We start from the raw sequence: 19,540 nt of genomic DNA on the forward strand, positions 1-19,540 counted from the left end.
TACATACACACAAAAACTCAGTTCTCAAACCAATCACTCATCACTCAAAATATACCATGAAACTTAAAATACAAAATACAAATTATATACAAATACATAATAACTTATTTAATAACTAATTTTACTGCACACATCCTATTTTTCAATGCGAAAATAGGATGAAAAACAAAATTATTGAATTGCTTGTTTAAAACAAAGTAGCAGTTCATAAAATAACCATCCATTGCATTGTGTTCAGCGAGATCATTTTGTTTTCCGTCAGCTGGCTGTTTAAACTTATAATTTCCAAAACACCCTTGGCAGTAATCAAAAGAAACATGAGGAATAACCGAATAAGCGCGCCAAAAGTACAAAGCTCTTTCCTTAGGCTTCAACTCAATAAAGCAGACAAAACAGAGGGAATCGTCTATAAACTCACACATCCCGAAGGTACAAAGGCTCAATAAAATTAAATAGAAAACGGAAAAACCATATTAGTTAACTATAAGGATGGATAATTTGCTAGAAAAATTAGAAAGAACCACTGAAATTGTCAAAACTACATGTATGTCTCAAGATTTGAGGAAAAAATATATATAGAAGATCAATCCTCATCTTCAATGACCTTGGTGCCCAAACCTCTAAGCTCTTCCTTAGGGATTTCAACAACTGTGACAAGGGAGTAAAGCTCTTCCTTTGCATCCTCATCGTCGTTCCTCTTGCGGGAAATGCGCACCCGGATCCTTCTGGGTACACTCCGGATCCCCTGGCTCCACACAAACTTGTTCAGCTTCACATCCACTCTCACATCATTAGTCCCCATGGCCTTCTGAGCAAACTTCCTTATCTCCTTTATTGCTTTAGGAGCCTTCTTCTTGAAGGTGCTGTTTTGCATAATGACAACAATTAACTACTAAGTTATCATGAAATGTAATTACAGTATGAACGATTCAAATGTAAATAACAACAAACTTTATCATTAGGAAATTACTGACTTCATCAAGGGGGTTATCATTTCATATGTAATAATAAAAAAGTATGGATCATTAGGAAATCTAAGCCATTAGCAACAAACAAGAAATGCTTTTCATTTGTGCATAACGCACCACAACTAACTAGAGAAAGCAACCGAAAAAGAAGGAACTAATTATAACATTTTACAATAATTTGACATATGAGTAAACTGTAAACATTTGGTATTATTAATCAAAAGCGCTAATAAGCAGAAATGGTAGAAGCAAAGTTGTAAGAGTGAGTGAGCACCAGCCATGTAAGCGTTTGTGGAGGTTGACGGTGTACTCTCGAGTAACAACCTCTTCCTTCCTACCCTTGGTCTTTTCCACCATGTTTACTTACCTCCTGCACTGCACAAACACAAATATCTCGTCAACGGAATACATAAATAGAAATTGAATCTGAGATGGAGTGTGTGTGTGTGTGTGTGTGTGTGTGTGTGTGTGTGTGTGAGAGAGAGAGAGAGAGAGAGACCTTTTCGGATTTGCAAGGGTTTGAGGTTGGCGCAGTGATACAGATAGAGGACAGATATTAGAGGGAACACAAAGAGAGGGATGGTTCATGGTTGAATATAAAAACCCTAAAAGAGCCTATTGGGCTTTTATGTATTCATTTTTTCTGTTTGTTGGGTCGATGAGATAGGTCTGACCCGTGCATGGGCCATCATCTCAATTATGATTTCGTCTAAGGTTCGGTCCTGGCCAAAATATTCGTAAAACGTGAAAATACTTTTACAATTTGTGACAAATTTTAAAAACAAAACTATGTTTTGTTATGATAAGTACTAATGTGGATGCCATTTCCAATAAAATTCTATTTATCAAAGGATGACTCTATTAAATGTAGTTTGAAAATGTTTTATTATAAATAGAGGCTTAAGCCTCTAAATGGAAACACACTACAATCAATAACAAATACTATTCTCTCTCTCTCTCTTTACACAGCATCAATAATAGCAATGTTCTCTCTCTTATATTTTCTCTCTTTCTTTATTTTACAAGTATTTTAAATACTCCTCTCTCTTACTCTTGGTATATAATATTAGTAAATATATTAATCATTTCTTTTATATTGAGATAGTAATTGTGGTTAATATTGTTATCTAATTATATTTCTTTACTTTATGTTTGTTACATCTTCCTTATTTATTTATTTATTTATTTAGTTATTTTATAACACGTTATCAGCACGAAGCTCTAACGAAATTTTAGGAAGACTCTAGGTAACAAATTTTTGTTATGTCGAAACTCTTTCATCTTGAATATAATGCTTTTGATATATTTGGAAACAATTATTTACTATGGATACTAGATACTAAAATCCATCTTGATTCAATGGATCTTGAAGATACCATTAAGGTTGAAAATAATACATCCCACAAGGATAAAGCCAAAGTCATATTTTTCCTTCATCGTCATCTTGAAGTATGATTGAAAAATGAATATCCCACATTAAAAGATCCTGCAGATCTGTAGAAAGACCTTGAAGAAAGGTACAATCATGTGATACTTCCTCAAGCCCGATATGTTAGAGAAAATTTTCTCGGCCTTCCATGTCTCGAATGTGCTCCTGCAGCAGCAGTATCGAGAAAAAGAAATTAAAAATATTCTGAGTTAATTTCTTGCCTTCTTGTTGCTGAATGCAACAATGAGTTGTTTTTAAAGAATCATGAAGCGCGCCCAGCTGGCGCCACCCCATTTCCTGAAGTAAATGCGGCAAATTACCCTAAAAGAGGTAAATGGCAAGGTTTTAGTAACAAGAAAAATTATGGAAGGAAAAAGAAATTATGTTCACAAGAAAACATCTCACCAGAAGTGGGATAAAGAAAGAAATAATGGGCAAAGTAAATCAATTGAGGATAAATGCTTCTGTTGTGGTGAAAAGGGCCATTGGTCACATACCTGTCGTACCCCAAGGCACCTAGTTGATTTTTATCAAGCATCCTTAAAAAAAAAGGATGACAAAGGAAAGGAAACAAATTTTGTTTCAAATAATGAAAATTCCACCACTCATTATGATGTATCTAATTTCTTTGAAGATCTTGAAAGAAATATTGGCTATTTGATCAATGATGGAATAGTTTGATATATGTATATGTTTGTTAAGCATTCATGTGAATAATTTTTACTGTGCATATAATTTTTCTCATTTTATTATTATTATTATTATTATTGAAGAAAAATGGCAAGGACATATTCTGAAGATATTTGCCTTGCGGATAGTGCAAGTTCGCACACTATTCTTAAAAGTACTATATATTTTACCCATCTTGTGCCAAAAGAAGAGTATGTTAATACTATTATTGGCTCAGGCAATGTGATAGAAGGCTCCGGAAGAGCTATAATTTTTGTTTCCTGGAGGAACAAAATTTATAATAAATAATGCACTATTATCTACCAAGTCTTTGAGGAACTTGTTGAGTTTCAAAGATATTCGCCGAAATGGATATCATATTGAAACGATGAATGAGAAAAATCATGAGTATTTATGTATCACAACTCATGATTCAAATAAGAAAGTTATATTAGAAAAGTTACCCTCACTTTCATCTGGATTGTATTATACCAAGATTAGTGCAATTGAATCACATGCCATTGTAAACCAGAAGTTTACTAGCCCAAATGAATTCATAACTTGGCATGATAGATTGGGTCATCTGGGAACAACCATGATGAGGAGAATTATTGAAAACTCTCATGGACATTCACTAAAGAACCAGAAGATTCTTAAATCTAGTGAATTTTGTTGTGCTGCATGTTCTCAAGGGAAGTTAATTTTAAGGCCATCACCAGTAAAGATTAGATTTGAGTCCCCTGAATTCCTAGAAAGGATTCAAGGTGATATATGTGGACCTATTCATCCACCATGTGGATCTTTTAGATATTTTATGGTCCTAATAGACGCATCTTCGAGATGGTCACATGTGTGCTTATTATCTTCTCGCAACCTGGCGTTTGCGAGATTACTGACTCAAATTATTCGATTAAAAACACAATTTCCAGAAAATCCAATCAAAACAATTCGTCTTGATAATGCTGGTGAATTTACTTCCCAAGCATTTGATGCTTATTGTATGGCTAATGGAATAAGTGTTGAACATCCAGTAGCTTATGTTCACACACAAAATGGGTTAGCAGAATCACTTATTAAACGCCTCCAATTGATTGCTAAACCCTTGCTTATGAGAACAAATCTCCCAACCTCGGTTTGGGGGCATGCTATTTTACATGCCGCAGCACTTATTCGTTTGAGGCCAACAAGTTATCATCAGTTCTCTCCTATGCAATTAGCTTTTGGCCAGCAGCCAAATGTCTCCCATTTAAGAATATTTGGGTGTGCGATATATGTTCCCATTGCACCACCTAATCGTACCAAAATGGGACCCCAAAGAAAATTGGGGATATATGTTGGATATGATTCTCCCTCTATAGTGAGGTATCTTGAGATACAAACGGGAGATGTATTTAAAGCCCGGTTTGCGGATTGTCATTTTGATGAATCAAAATTTCCAACATTAGGGGGAGAGAATAAGCTTCCTGGAAAGGAACTTAATTGGAATGCATCATCGTTGATGCATTTAGATCCTCGATCAGGGCAATGTGAACTAGAAGTTCAAAAGATTATACATTTGCAAAGAATAGCAAATGAATTGCCTGATGCATTTTTCGATACAAAGAGGATAACTAAATCTTATATACGAGCGGAAAATGCCCCAATTCGAATTGATGTCCCAGTAGGACAATTAGCCACTGAAGCAAATTCACGCCAGAAGCGTGGCAGGGCGGAAAATGCTCCAATTCGAATTGGTGTCCCAGTAGGACAAATAGTCACTGAAGCAAATTTACGCCAGAAGCGTGGCAGGCCTGTCGGTTCCAAAGATAAAAATCCTCGAAAGAGAAAAGAGGTAAATATTCCTGTTGAAAAAGACATAGTAAAGACACCTGCAGTTGTCCAAAATTCTGATATAACGCCAGAAGACGTTCAGGTACCTGAAAATTGTGAAAATGACGAGATCTCGATAAATTATGTCTTTACAGGAGAGAAATGGGATCGAAATAAGACAATTGTCAATGAAATATTTGCATATAATGTGGCATTGAATATCATGCATGAAAGTAAGGATCTTGAGCCAAGATCAGTCGAAGAATGTCGACAAAGGAATGATTGGCCAAAATGGAAAGAAGCCATGAAGGCTGAGTTAGACTCACTTGCAAAACGTGAAGTCTTTGGACCTGTAGTCCGTACACCAGAAGATGTAAAACCTGTTGGATACTGGTGGGTATTTGTGAGAAAACGAAATGAGAAAAATGAAGTTGTGCGCTATAAAGCCCGACTTGTGGCACAAGGTTTTTCACAAAGGCCCGGTATAGATTATGAAGAAACGTATTCCCCTGTAGTGGATGCGATAACATTGCGTTATTTGGTCAGTTTATGTGCATATCATAAACTGCATATGCATTTAATGGATGTGGTAACAGCCTATTTATACGGCTCATTAGATCGGGATATCTATATGAAAGTCCCTGAAGGACTAAAGATATCTAAACCATCCAATGAATATTCACAGGGGTTATACTCAGTTAAATTTCAAAGATCTTTATACGGTCTAAAGCAATATGGACGAATGTGGTATAATCATCTTACTGAGTATCTGGCCAAAAATAGATTCAAAAATGATGATATTTGTCCATGTGTTTTCATAAAGAAATCCGCATCTGGATTCATTATAATTGCTGTGTACGTTGATGATTTAAATATCATTGGAACTCCTAAAGAGATTCCAACAATTATAAAAACTCTAAAGGAAGAGTTTGAGATGAAAGATCTTGGAAGGACTAAATTTTGTCTCGGCCTGCAGATCGAGCATACAAAAAATGGGATCTTTATTCATCAAGCGACATACACAGAGAAGATCTTGAAAAGATTTTATATGGATAAGTCACATCCATTAAGTACCCCAATGATTGTAAGATCTTTAGATGTGGAAAAGGATCTATTCCGTCCTAAAGAAGAGAATGAAGATATCCTTGGTCCTGAAGTACCATATCTTAGTGCCATTAGAGCGCTAATGTATCTTGCCAATAATACACGACCTGACATATCATTCGCGGTGAATTTACTAGCAAGATATAGTTCCTCTCCAACCAGAAGACATTGGAGTGGAATCAAACAGATCTTTCGATATCTTCATGGAACGGTTGATATGGGATTGTTTTATCCCTATGGATCCAAGTCACAATTAGTTGGCTATGCAGATGCTGGATATTTGTCTGATCCACATAAAGGGAGATCTCAAATAGGATACCTATTCACGTATGGTGGTACAGCTATATCATGGAGGTCCACGAAACAGACAATAGCAGCAACCTCCTCTAATCATGCTGAAATACTAGCGATACATGAAGCTAGTCGCGAGTGTTTTTGGCTGAGGAGTGTGATCCAATATATTCTGTCATCATGTGGACTGATTGATCAGAAGATAGCTCCAACTGTCCTGTTTGAAGATAATACAGCATGTATTGCTCAACTTAAAGGCGGATATATCAAAGGTAATAGAACAAAGCATATTTCTCCCAAATTCTTTTTCACTCATGATCTTCAAAATCAAGGGACAATTGATGTCCAACAGATCCGCTCAAGTGATAATCTGGCAGATTTATTCACAAAGTCACTCCCAAAATCTTCTTTTGAAAGATTGTTACATCAAATTGGGATGCGCCGATTTCGAGATATAAAATAATGTCGGCAAGAGGGGGAGACTGTACTCTTTTTCCCTTGGTCAGGTTTTTTTCCCATTGGGTTTTTCTTGACAAGGTTTTTAATGAGGCAGTCCCCATCACAAAGGATATTATACTCTTTTTCCTTTACTAAGGTTTTTTCCCATTGGGTTTTCCTTAGTAAGGTTTTAACGTGGCAATAATCCTAAATGGGCATCCAAGGGGGAGTGTTATGATAAGTACTGATGTGAATGCCCATTTCCAATAAAATTCTATTTACCAAAGGATGACTCTATTAAATGTAGTTTGAAAATGTTTCATTAGCCTCTGAATGGAAACACACTACAATCAATAACAAATACTATTCTCTCTCTCTTATATTTTTTCTCTTTTTTTATTTTACAAGTATTTTAAATACTCCTCTCTCTTACTCTTGGTATATAATATTAGTAAATATATTAATCATTTCTTTTATACTGAGATAGTAATTGTGGTTAATATTGTTATCTAATTATATTTCTTTACTTTATGTTTGTTACATCTTCCTTATTTATTTATTTATTTAGTTATTTTATAACATATTTTACCCTTATTTTTATATTTTTGTATGTATACAATTGGACTTTAGTATCTTCTCAAATCAGTTAAAGCGTCATATTATATAATCAAATTAATTTGATAACCAAATTCAATTAAGTTAATAGAAAAAAAAAATTTTTAACTTTTCTATTTTAATTTACACTTATTTATAAAAGTTTCTTCTGGATTATAGCAATTTCATACCCCAACTAAACATTTTTATAACTTATAATTCTTGAAACATTATTTATTTATTTGTTATTTTTGTTGATTTCTTCTCTACTCTTGTTTCCATGTTTATCCCTTACTCACACACAATCGATTTCTCGTCTTTTTATATTTGATTGATCTTCCATTTTCTTCATTCGTACATTTCAAACGTGTTGGTGTTGAAAACTATATTTTAAAAAAAATTAAACTCGCTTTCAATATTTTAAAATTGTATTTCAAATATATGAAGTTTAAGATACCCCAATAAATTTAAAATAGAATTCAATTTGGATACGTGTAAAATGATCTTACACGTGCATCTAATGTTGTGTCAAAAAAAATCACCACTAATATTGTGTCAAAAAAAAATCACAACTTTTTATACATTGTTAGGACTAGCAATGGATAGAATAGAATAGGATTGACTCTATCCTAATTTTACCTTCAAGTTAAAAACTTTTAACTCAACCCTACCCTACTCTACCTACAGATTGAAAAACCTAATTCACGTTAAAATTTTTAACTCTACCCTACTCGATCCTACTCGTAGGAAAATCAAATTTTTTTCAACTAAATATAAAATTCAATCATTTCATATTTCATACATATTAATAAAATAAAAAATAAAAAACTAAATTTAAATTAAAACTAAATAATAAAATTTTAAAAAATCTAATATAAAATTACAAATAACATTATCATCAAGTTCTTAATAAAATTAAAATAAGACAAACAAAGATAAATGTCTCGTCACTCTTTTTATAACTCCAAATTCTTGCAACAATCCTCTTTAAATAACAAACGTACTAAATTAGTAATTAAAAAATTATTAATTTAGTAATTATTTTAAACTTTCACAAGAAGAGGTTGTGGATTCAATACTCACTTCCTTCACTACATATATAATTTTAAATATATATTATATAATATATTAAAAGTGCAGATAGGATTAGATAGGATATCTCTAAACCCGCACTCGACTCTACCCACAACGAATCGGATAAACTATAATTATTAGAACCGGATCGGACCAGTCGATTCAATCAAAAAACCGATAAATCGATAGTCTGGCCAATTTGGTAGATAGATTAGACCGGACATACATTCGAACCGATCAACAGTGGTCAAACCTGTTGAAAATCCGCCGGTTTGCATCATAAATTACACTAAACCCGCCGTGGATCCACGGTGCACCCGCGGGCCGCCGAACTATCGTAGGAACTCCCTCCACTACAACTCCAAAAATGCTGACTGCGTGAATACACAACCTCTCCTTGCCAATGTGTCAAACTTGTTCCTCACTAGTGTAGATGACAATATATATATATGAATAATTTTTTTTTATTTACATGGATTCACATGAATACCAAATAAGTTGTCACATAGTATATAAATATATTGATATTGATTGTATTAACTTTTATTTTTTCTTGTTCATTTAAATTAAAAAAATATTTTGTATTAGTGATTAATTTATTATCTTTTTTGCAGTATAAATTATATCTAAGAATTAATATTTAATTATTATTAATATATTTTTAAAAATATGCATTTAACTTTTAATTTTAATTTTATAATTTTATATTTTTATTTAATTATGACCAAATCAACTGGGTAAATCAGTAACTCACCAGTTGAAGCAGTAACCCAGTGATCCAATCGTATGACCGAGTCAATTACCGATTCGGTTCTAATAACTATGGGATAAACAACCCTATCCGATTAGGTTAGGTAAGGTTGGATACCCACATGTAGAGTACATATTACCAGCCCTATATACATTGCTCACATAAATAGTCATTCAAAAAAAGCAAATATAATTAAATAGCTGTCTAAAATATTTTATATTTTCATTATATCAAAATTATCTTCTTTAAAATATAGCCATAGTTCTGTGAGGTTTAAAATCCTAACAAAAGTGAAAATAAAGAAATTTGAATGGAAAATGGAGTAGAGAAGAATTTGATTGAATAAAAATCAATTTAACTAACGAATAAAATTTGAAAGATTATTTTGACTATTTACTCCATGAATATAACATAAGAAATTTAATAATACAAAATATTCTATAAAGAAAATATTAAAATTTATATATTTAAGAATAAATGAAAAATAAAAAATAAAAATAAAAACTACGCCATGCATCACCAACTAAAGAAACCAAACTTGGTAATACAAATGTTTCCCTATCATCCCCCCACCCCCCTTGTGTGTGTAGTATGAGTTCCGTTCTCCCTTTTTTGAGTAAAGATGCGAGCAAAGGTGCATGAACAACTCTGTGCAGCAGCATAAATCAATTAAAACATGTTTCTAGATCTCATTGAGCCCAAATAGAATAAACACCTACCTAATTTCCCCCCTAATTCACAAAAACCTGTGTTTTTGTATGATCAGTGCTCATGCTCATATGTACGTCTTCTGTTAACCTGAAGAGTGAAGAAGCAGTTGAAATTTGAAAACTTACGCTCCTCTAAACACGTATGCTACTTGCTACTTTGGGCACTCCGTGAATGTCTCCACAAACTAATACCAAGAACCACCATGGCAGCGATTCCTACTAAAATCTGCCAGAAAAATAAAAGATAGTAATGAGATAGATTATTGTTGTATTATTATATTATTATAGTCCGGCCAAAATAAAACCTGGCGAGGGGCCTGAATGTAACTGACCGTTGCTTCTCTGGCATGTCCTGTTAGCGTAGATTGGAATGCTGATTTCAGTAATTGGAAAGGAGATGACTTGGGCATTAGGATTACCACAGTATACTGTTTTTTGCAAGGATATGGCAGCATCCTTTGCAGGGCCAACTGTGCAGTTCTTGGTGTCAAGGAAGATCTAACTTTTCTTCGACCTTCATCTTGAATCTGAACCAGGGAATAATTTCAATATCGCAAATTTCAATTTTCATTTAATTAAAATGAGTAAATGTATTACTTCGTAACCAATGCTGTAATAATTTGCCACATTCAAACAGATCATATTAGAGGGGGCTAGTTCACAAAGAAAATAAAAGTATTCAACTAAAGTCTAAATTCTATCTCAAACAGAAAAGGCATCTGAGTACGATGATAGCACCCGAAATAAAGCTAGAATTGAATATTAATGCTTTGGTGATCTTATAATGAAATGGAAAATACACAGTAATACCACTAACCTCAAAAGAAGCACCAACATCATTAGCATAGACTCTCGATTGATAGCTGCGTAAAATCCTATCCAGCCAGAAATAATTTTCCTGAAAGAACATACTGAAATAAGAAAACGATACAGGACGGATGTTACTTGTACCCCTTTAAATCTTGAATTTGAATGCACATGGGGACATAAGAGATGAGAGAAGAACATGTGTTTGACTTGTATCGTTGTCTACAGTTGATATGGTAGATATATGAACTTCTATGTCTACCTCACATATTTCGCTGCATCAAACAGCTTAGAACAGGTTATGATGCTAATAAAAAAAACTGTTAAATCAACCTGCAATCCATTCTCATGAGCTCTTTGCTCAATTTCAAGGATGGTTGCAACATCTTGATCAGAAGGCCCTTCCTCTTGAAGGCACAAAATTTCATCTAAAGCAAGATCCACCTGTAAATGATTTACGAGACAGTAAATTACACTGAGTAACTATATTGAAAGTTTAGCTATTTAGCATATGCAGAATACTTGCCAGCTTGGAAGATATCTCTGGATCACAAGAGAAGTTTATGCTAATGTCACCACGAACATCACCTATTCTTGAGGGTTTATTACCACCAAGGAATACTGAAACACCAACAGAGTATATCTGGTGCACAGAAGTAGTGCCTAAGTATACAATTAAAAACAACTGAAGGAAAATGCAGGTAACATGTATACACCTGTCCATGCTTGAAACGGAGAACTTGCATTATTTTTGTTTCAATAAGCTTGCTTAGGAACCCAACAAAGTGGATTTCTTCCACCTGCAATCATGCCCCATGCCCATATGCCCACATAAATTCCAGTAAGAACAGGTCGTCTTCAGTTAACTGCATAAATTCAGCATACAAAAGGAAAGAGCACATACCAGGGTTCCATTCTTCATCTCCACGGGAAAGCATAGCTGCACCAAACATTGTGCTTCCACCATAGGACTCCGAACCACTTCTCTACAAGCACAAAGTATGTCATATATGGAAGTTCACATTATCTTTTAAAAGTGAACCTCAGTGTCCACACAAAATTGAAAGAAACTAGTAACACCCAGATTGTCAAAAAGGCACAATACTGTCTTTTGCAGGAGATGGATGTACATAATCATGGTCATTTGCCTTTAGAAAGAATGCAGTATATTTGAGAGCCTAAGAATAATTTCACATCTTTTCCTGCAGAAGCAAAACTACTGAAAAATTACTACATTTTTTTCTTGTAAATACCTAGAAATGGTCGTTGGAAAAGTGAAAGGCAATCCTTTCAGTTCATCACGGTTAAAATGCATAATAGGTTCAGCTGGCCTTGGTATTCCACCCTGCAAGGAATTTCAAAAGAAAAAATTAATAGTATTCAATATCTCCTGGCTTTAGAGAAATGAATTTCCAAATTTTAACTCACTAGGTACTGCAATATCAAGGGCATTGCAATGGTAGGTTCAATATTCCCAACTATCACAACAGTAAAAGTTGATGGATCTCTGAAACATTTGCTGAAGTATTCACAGGCTTTCAGTGGATCAACTTTTTGTAGGTCGCTTTTTCTAATAGGCTGCAAGACAGGTAGTTAGTTGAAAATCAAGAGCAGTCTTACTTAGTCAATGGTTTAAAGTAACACCAGAAAATAATCATACCCTGAAGAAATAGGAGTTTCCATAGTTGAGCTCCTTTACACGGTTTGCAAAAGCAGTATATGGGTCCCTGTCTTGAGCATAAACTGCTTCTTCAGCCATTTGCATCACTATTTTGACATCTTCTTCGCCGGGTGTTAAATTGGTTGTAAACAACTGATAGACAAGCTGGAGAATAATTTAAAGTGATAAGTATAGACCAGTGGAAGTCACATGTGGCTGATTTAAATGACAGGAAAACATAGTTGCAATTAAATCTAGTACTAGACACACCACAGTGATCATTTGAACTAATCTTACTATAAACATCAACAGTTCATGTTGATTTAGCAAACAACCCTGTCCCCCCTCACCATAAGACCCCTGCTGTTCAACCCAGGTTCTTTAAATGTCACAAATTATGCAGCAGACTGGGTTATGCAATAACAGTATGCTGCAATCAGAAATGAGGAAAATTAAAATATACATATTAGAAAACAGCTGAGATGAAGCACATTCAAGTGATTGTTCTTTGGAGTGCTTCTTTAACAAATGCATTCAACTTTAACACACAGCTACCACTGACAGGATTAACAAATGCATGGTTTTTTCCAAAGGTGTTGGGATAAAAGGAAGAAAATACAGCAAAGCTAATCAAACATTTCAAGCTGAAGCCACTACAAGCCACAAGGATCACAAGACTTCAAAGAATTCAGACGAACACCTATAATATAAATCATTTGGTGAATTGTATGGTCACCAACAAAGACAAAAAGCTAGCAGTAAAATTACCGGTTTTAAGGGATTACACAGCAATAGGGCATAGTACAAAATCAAGTGAATGGCAAAAGTTACCTTATAGAGGATATTCACATATTGGACTGAGGTGTAGAACGCAAAAAGTATTTGTAGGGTACACATTAAACAGATGAAAAAATGGAGAAATATATCTCACATATGAATGCCTTACCTTATAGGTCATTCAGAATATGTTCTTGCTTTAAACATAAACACGTCAATTTAGACCTTACTAAATGGTTTAAAACTTCTCACTTGGTCATGTAACTGCTTTAATTTGCTAGAAAATCATAAACTTAATACACAACTTTCATAATTGAAAATGTACCTGCAAAGCAGTTTCCAGGTCAGTAGGTGAGCAATCACCAGAAAAAGTTCTCATATATGCCCCGATCTTGGTACCAACTTCAGCTCTCTTGCCAGCAAGCATATCCATTAGGACAGATGGTCTATAACCAAAGACTCCAATTTCCCCCGCAATGGTTGCTCCCATAGAGCAAGAGAAATACTCACTCTCTGGGAGCTCAGACAAGCCTCCATATGAATATCCTGTGAAGATAACCTGCTGAGAAAGTATTAATTCATGCTAAAATGGCAACATTACTCCTGAGAGCAACAGTATTTCCAGATTCCTAATAAAATGTATGTGCATAAAAATCAAATCTTGCAATGACAACCAGTATATACAGCTGATCATGTATTAACAGTAACTTCAGTTTCTTGGAAACTTAAAACAATGATATCTGTATAACAGTAAAAAGATCCATAAATAAAATTAAGAAGAAAAGAAGCATTTTCTCACGAATGCTGTTAATCCCACCAAAGATCACAATAACGAAAGAAAAGTATGAAGAAAGAATAAAACAATGATCTAAGACACTTGGCATCTGCAATAATTAATATTAGCACTAGTAGTATTTTGCCCTTTGAAAAAACAGCATAGATATTATCTCCCAAAATCTCTACAAAATTTTTCACACTTACAGTACCACACAAGTAAATTTCAATTTTACAAAATTAACACCTTAGATGTGTAAATTATCTGAGAATAATTATGACTCCTAAAAACATAATCAAGAAGATGCATTTTTTCCCCCTAGCACTTCGTTGAGTTGTTCTATTACAATAAAATTCTCCATCTTATCACAAAAAGGGCACCCAGTGCATAAATCATCCCACATTAACGCAGGGTCCGGGGAAGGCCCACACCCAAAGGGTATAATGTATGCAGCCCAACCTGATAATAACATCAATGGCTTGAACCCGTGACCTTGAGGTCACATGGAGACAACTCAACCGTTGTTCCAAGGCTCCCCTTCTCTCCATCATACTAATCATGCAATTTAATAAAATTGCAAGCAGGTTGTCAATCAGTGATGAAGTAATAATAGATCACTGTCCGTTTAAGCAACATGTATTAACTATCATAAATTTGGAAAGAAATTCCTGAGAATTGAACCTGATCATCAAGAAAGTCTGTACATTTATAGCAGATCCGCATGCCATTTGACAAAAATAGTTCAGCAGCTCCAATATTTGGATAGTCCCTATCTGCCACAACATGCCTGATTTAGAGAGATGAAAAAGGGAAATGAGATACGGATATGTTATTTCCAAAAAATAACTTAAAATAGAAGAAATTGACCCAGATATTAGTTTGGCCCTTCATTGCAATAAAATCCCAGCTGGTTAAACAGATTATATCGGCATTTTAGTACTTCACAGAAAAACAATATTTTAGTGAAGGAAATATGCCTCAATCAGGTCCTGTCCTACAGGGGAAAACAAAAACAGGCAAGCACTTCCCTTTCTTTGGGTTAATAAAACAGAGCTACTGGCCAAACACAACAAAGGAAACAGTAAAAACAAAACAAAACATCTCATCTCGTGGAAAAGCCCTTACTGGAATTCTAGTCAACAATAAATCTATTATCTTAACAAGATGTGCAGAGAAACAACCAAAAAGTAATCCAAACAACCATAATATTTGCCAAGGAGAATGCACTTCCTTTATTTTACTCCAGATGAATCCAAGTAGTAGTAGTTATACAAGAACCAACAATGCTTAATTCTTCTTATACTAGAATTATCTTTGATAATCACTAAAACTGCAAAGATTAGTGAAAGGTATCAGGCTTGAGTTCAATGAGGGAGAAGAGAGTTTGAGAGAGAAGAGAGTTTGAGAAGAGTGTAGAAGATTCTGATTTGTGATTATTGAACCAACTGCAGAGAGAGACTTATTACACTGTATTTGTAGACAAGCATTAGTCTAACTAACTTGTCCTAGCTGGCACAGTTATAACAAACTCTAACCACTTCTAATTACACTTAGCAGACTGGTATAACTCCAACTACTTCTTACTGTTATCAATTAGCACACAGGAAAACCATGAAGAAAATTAAGGCACGTCAACAACTCTTTCATAATAACATGAAGTTTGAAAGACTAAAGTAGGCTATCTAGGAGCTAGTGAATAACTGCAGAGTACACACTTAGTGTTAATTGACAATAATTATTATCACTGCAAGGATATGTGCACATGTGAAACACCTTAAAGACTGATTCAAGTAACGAAAGATATTTAAGAGCCAAGTTAGGAAAAGGGTAAAATCTTTTGCGGTCAAACTCACCCCATATTTGGCTTTGTAGAGACAATCTCTTCCGGTACATGTTCGTCATCCCAAGGAGGTATTCTACCCTCTTCCTCCAGAAGATTGACTTTCTTTACAATATTTTTTAGATCATCAACTACAGAAAACGTCTGGGGCTCAATTGTCTTAATGACACAGCTGCATGATGTCCTTAATTTGTCAGAACATTTAGAGAGCTCTGCTGCCGTTATATCTAAAATGTTATTAATTAATATAAGTCAGTTGCATGGCCTCTCAAATTGGATTCATGCACAGATTTAATATAGGAAGAGAGAAAATGATATATCAACTCACGTGGAAGAAGGGTTTTTTGGAGCTGAGCCTCATATTCAATCCCAACAACAGGTTCATTGTGGAGAAAATGCTGTGGGGAAAAAAAGAAAGTAGAAAAACTTATTCCCAAAACCTACAATTTGTTGCAACACATTTTGATGAGCAAAAGAAAAAGAAGACAAATATACTTGTAAATATTCATCTCTTAGGCTTGTAGATTGAATTTGATCCCGCTCCAAATAGGCAGATTCAATTTCTGACATCAGCAATGCACGAACAATAGCTATTTCACGGTCTGAAAAGCCATGAAGCCGTACCCTTGCAACCTAAAACATAGCTTCATATATTGGGAAAGAAAAAGAGAGAAAAGAGTGGAAGAGGAAGAAAGCAAAAGAAAAATAATGCAGCCCTCAAAATAATAAAGAGACCTCCATTAACATTGATTCGAGTGCGTCAATAGTCCCTTTTCCTTTGCAAGATGCAGTCATTATATTAGCCTTTAATGGACGAGTTAGAACATCAGCAGCAGCTGAGCAAGAGAAATAGGGTGGATCCTTTCTGCGTGATATTTTAAAGAATCTCTGGTTCAATGCATATAGGAACATGGATTCTGCAAGTAAGTTTCTGTAGTCTTTCACTGTTTTAAGCTCGTCTGCTGGCATTTTATAGCTAATCATCACTGCGGACTGTTATTAGCCAAACCAAGAGTAGCATGTTAATTTCAAACAAATAAACCGGTCACTGAAGAAAGGTTGTTGATTCATTACTTACTTACCCCGGCAGCTTCAGATTCAACAAAACATGAAAATCGTGGCTCTTCATGTGATGGAACCTGGAATGTTGGTATAAGTGGAGGATCAGGTGCAGGGACTTTTTGGCCAAAGTGGGTCTTTATCAGCTCTACTACAGTCTGAAATTGTGGGAGGAAGGTTAGCATAAACCATGACCAAAACAGCACATTCAAATTTCCAAAGAGATAAATTACAAAAGAACCTCTGCATCAGAAAAATCTCCAACTGCTATCACAGCCATGTTGCATAAATGGTACCACTTCTTGTAAAAGTTCTTCACAGTCTCTGGAGAAACTGTCCGAATCACTCTCTCTAGTCCAATTGGTAACCTTTCAGCATACTGCAATCAATCGAATGTTTTTACAAAACAACATAATTTTATAAAATTTCCAAAAATCACATCTTATCTACAAGACCATTTTAACATCATCCAATAGCAACTTGACTTTTCTAATCACATGAATTTGGTAAGATCTCATATTAAGTATATATTCCAGCAAAACTAATTGAGAATAAGAAGAATCAACAATAACAACTAAGTCTTGCCGTATTAGGTAAAGTACCCTACATAGATCCAGTCATACATCATGTCAACAAGAAGAAATGTGTATAAAATATATGAAATTGGAAATAAACACCCATGATTATTGGAATGTGAGCTGAGTTTGAAAATGCCCTCTAAACTTATCAGTTATCACCAAATAACAAATAATTGTGACAGACTCATTAAATTGTTTGTGCTCAATAGAGGTACCTTCGACCCTTGCATCATCAAGACCCAATGAGCATCCTGCAGCCTTCCAGTCGCATTCCTAGTCCCTCTGTACTCCTCCAAGACAGCTCCCCTTTCTTTCTCCAAGTCCTCTTTCGATACTCTAATCTGCACAAAACAGCCTAATCACAACAAATAAAGTAAAAGAGCCTCCAAGACTGACCAACATGGAATTCATAGCCGCTAGTAAACATACCTCAGAGCTGAACTCAGCCAAAACCGAAATGGCCTGAGACAAAAGCTCAGGCTTGTCAACGGGAACAAACATCTCATAGACGGTGTCATCGGCAGAGGTGGCGGCATTTTGACAGGCGCCGAACTCCGCTCCAATGCTCTCAAGAAACTTGATGATGTCATGATTAGTGTACATCTTAGTGGCACTGAAAGCAAGATGCTCCACAATGTGAGCAACTCCACGCTCATCCTCTTCTTCCAGAACTGATCTGCCCGTAAATAGGAGGTTTCGTTCATCATCAATTTCACAATCAGCACGTGCACATAATAAAAAAAATTCCAAAACTGTAGTCGCACACAAGAACAAGTGAGAATGAGGATGAAAATGAAAACTGCAGCGGCGAAAGAGGGGAGGGGGGAACCCGGAGAAAAGGATGAAGTGAGAAATGAATTAGATTTGGAATACCCGACGGTGACGGCGAGAGCGAGAGCGGCACGCATGCGGGGCTTAGAATTGCAGCGGACGTAGTAGCGGAGACCGTTGTCGAGGGTGCCGAAGAGGACGCCGACGGGGTGGAGGGGGAGGGGTTCATCCATGTCGACGGTGACCATTTTGAGGGATCGGAAGCCATGCTTCTTGGAGATCGAAGATGCGTCCGCTGGACCCGGAAGCAATTCCATTTCTCTTCTTCAGTCTTCACTTTCAGGCTTCAGCTCGAAGCTACCAATTACCACTCTGCGCTGGACGGCCCCCTTTCTTTTCCTTTTTTCTTTTCTTTTCCCCCTTAACGTAGTGACTTTGAGTCGTTGACACATAGTTTAATGTAAAACGTAAATTACAAAAAGAGAAGGAAAGAAATAATAATAACAATAAAAATAATAAAAAAAAAAGAGTTAATAGTCAAAATCGTCCCTTAAAGATACCTTAATTTTCATTTTCGTCCCCGAAAGATAAAGTTAATCAAAATAGTCCCCGAAAGATAATAGAGTTATTCACGTTCATCCTTCTGTCATCTCCCTCGCTGAGTTGGCTAACGTTGGCTGACGTGTGACGTTAACTGTCACCGTGGCAGACGACGAAAACGACGCAGTTTTGATTGAATGGCCTCCAAACCCTGATGCGTCGTCGTTTAGTGTCCAGAAAAGATTAAAAATGTTGCAAAGCATCACCCCACCTCATAACAACCTTCTCTCTATGCGTCGTCGTCGTTTAGTTTTGATTGAATGCTAACCTCTAAACTTGACACTGCACTCACTCATCCCTTTCATCAACACAACAATGGAATCTTCTTTCGCTTCAACTGCTCCTTCCGCATCTTCTTCGCTTCCTACTCCCTCAAAATCCAGACCCAAAATCAATCATTTCCGCTTCTCTCACTCCAACATCTCTTTCTGTCTCTCTCCTAAACCCAACCTTCTTTTCCTCACCAAGGTACCTTCTTTTCTCCATATTTTCATTCTCGCTCTTATCAATGCACTAACCTATATCCAAATTCGTTTCCTTTTTCACTTTTTTCTTTTGGTGTTTTGCTTAACATACCACTTATTCCCTTAACTTGCACTCTTATTCACTTAGCTAATTTTGGGAATTTGGCACTTATAGATTTTATATCTTGCATAATTCATGTACTCTATGATTGGGGAGAAAAGAAATCAGCTTAATAATTTGCTTCATTTGGTAATGATTAGTGTAAGGTTTGAGTAATTAAGCACTAATTTGGTCCTGATATGCTGTGAAGGAATTGAATTGATGTGAGAAATTTTTCTGCAAGCATTTTACTCAATAAGATTTTCATGATA

At 35.4% G+C, this 19,540-nt stretch overlaps 2 protein-coding genes across 8 annotated transcripts; both read right to left on the bottom strand.

Annotated features, from left to right (window-relative positions):
• Nucleotides 1–335: 335 nt before the first annotated feature.
• Nucleotides 336–1,566, bottom strand: LOC112732343 (large ribosomal subunit protein eL31). 2 transcript variants are annotated; one of them, XM_025781039.3, is made up of 3 exons: nucleotides 1,468–1,566; nucleotides 1,243–1,338; nucleotides 336–863 (listed from the first exon to the last, which is right to left on the bottom strand). In XM_025781039.3, exons 2-3 carry the CDS (start codon nucleotides 1,323–1,325, stop codon nucleotides 584–586), a joined length of 363 nt encoding a protein of 120 aa, XP_025636824.1. In that variant the 5' UTR covers nucleotides 1,326–1,338; nucleotides 1,468–1,566; the 3' UTR covers nucleotides 336–583. The 2 variants fall into 2 exon arrangements, with proteins under 2 accessions (XP_025636824.1, XP_025636823.1); XM_025781038.2 differs by having other exon boundaries at nucleotides 1,243–1,343.
• Nucleotides 1,567–9,495: 7,929 nt separating this feature from the next.
• On the bottom strand, nucleotides 9,496–18,549 carry LOC112732344 (zinc protease PQQL-like). 6 transcript variants are annotated; one of them, XR_003813098.2, is made up of 22 exons: nucleotides 18,207–18,549; nucleotides 17,763–18,009; nucleotides 17,549–17,674; nucleotides 16,997–17,134; nucleotides 16,779–16,913; nucleotides 16,432–16,689; nucleotides 16,192–16,329; nucleotides 16,025–16,094; nucleotides 15,710–15,923; nucleotides 14,538–14,643; nucleotides 13,407–13,640; nucleotides 12,305–12,469; nucleotides 12,073–12,222; nucleotides 11,898–11,989; nucleotides 11,549–11,630; nucleotides 11,361–11,444; nucleotides 11,171–11,287; nucleotides 10,978–11,088; nucleotides 10,655–10,735; nucleotides 10,170–10,364; nucleotides 9,847–10,063; nucleotides 9,496–9,775 (listed from the first exon to the last, which is right to left on the bottom strand). XR_003813098.2 is itself a non-coding variant. In XM_025781042.3 (21 exons), exons 1-21 carry the CDS (start codon nucleotides 18,419–18,421, stop codon nucleotides 9,983–9,985), a joined length of 3,039 nt encoding a protein of 1,012 aa, XP_025636827.1. In that variant the 5' UTR covers nucleotides 18,422–18,549; the 3' UTR covers nucleotides 9,496–9,982. The 6 variants fall into 6 exon arrangements, 4 of the variants coding, with proteins under 4 accessions (XP_025636827.1, XP_025636828.1, XP_025636829.1 ...); XR_011869799.1 differs by having other exon boundaries at nucleotides 17,549–17,688; nucleotides 18,207–18,511; XM_025781042.3 differs by having other exon boundaries at nucleotides 9,496–10,063.
• Between the last annotated feature and the right edge of the window lie 991 nt (nucleotides 18,550–19,540).

The sequence above is a fragment of the Arachis hypogaea genome, chromosome 13 (genome assembly GCF_003086295.3).
Source record: "Arachis hypogaea cultivar Tifrunner chromosome 13, arahy.Tifrunner.gnm2.J5K5, whole genome shotgun sequence".
NCBI classification, from domain to species: Eukaryota; Viridiplantae; Streptophyta; class Magnoliopsida; order Fabales; family Fabaceae; genus Arachis; species Arachis hypogaea.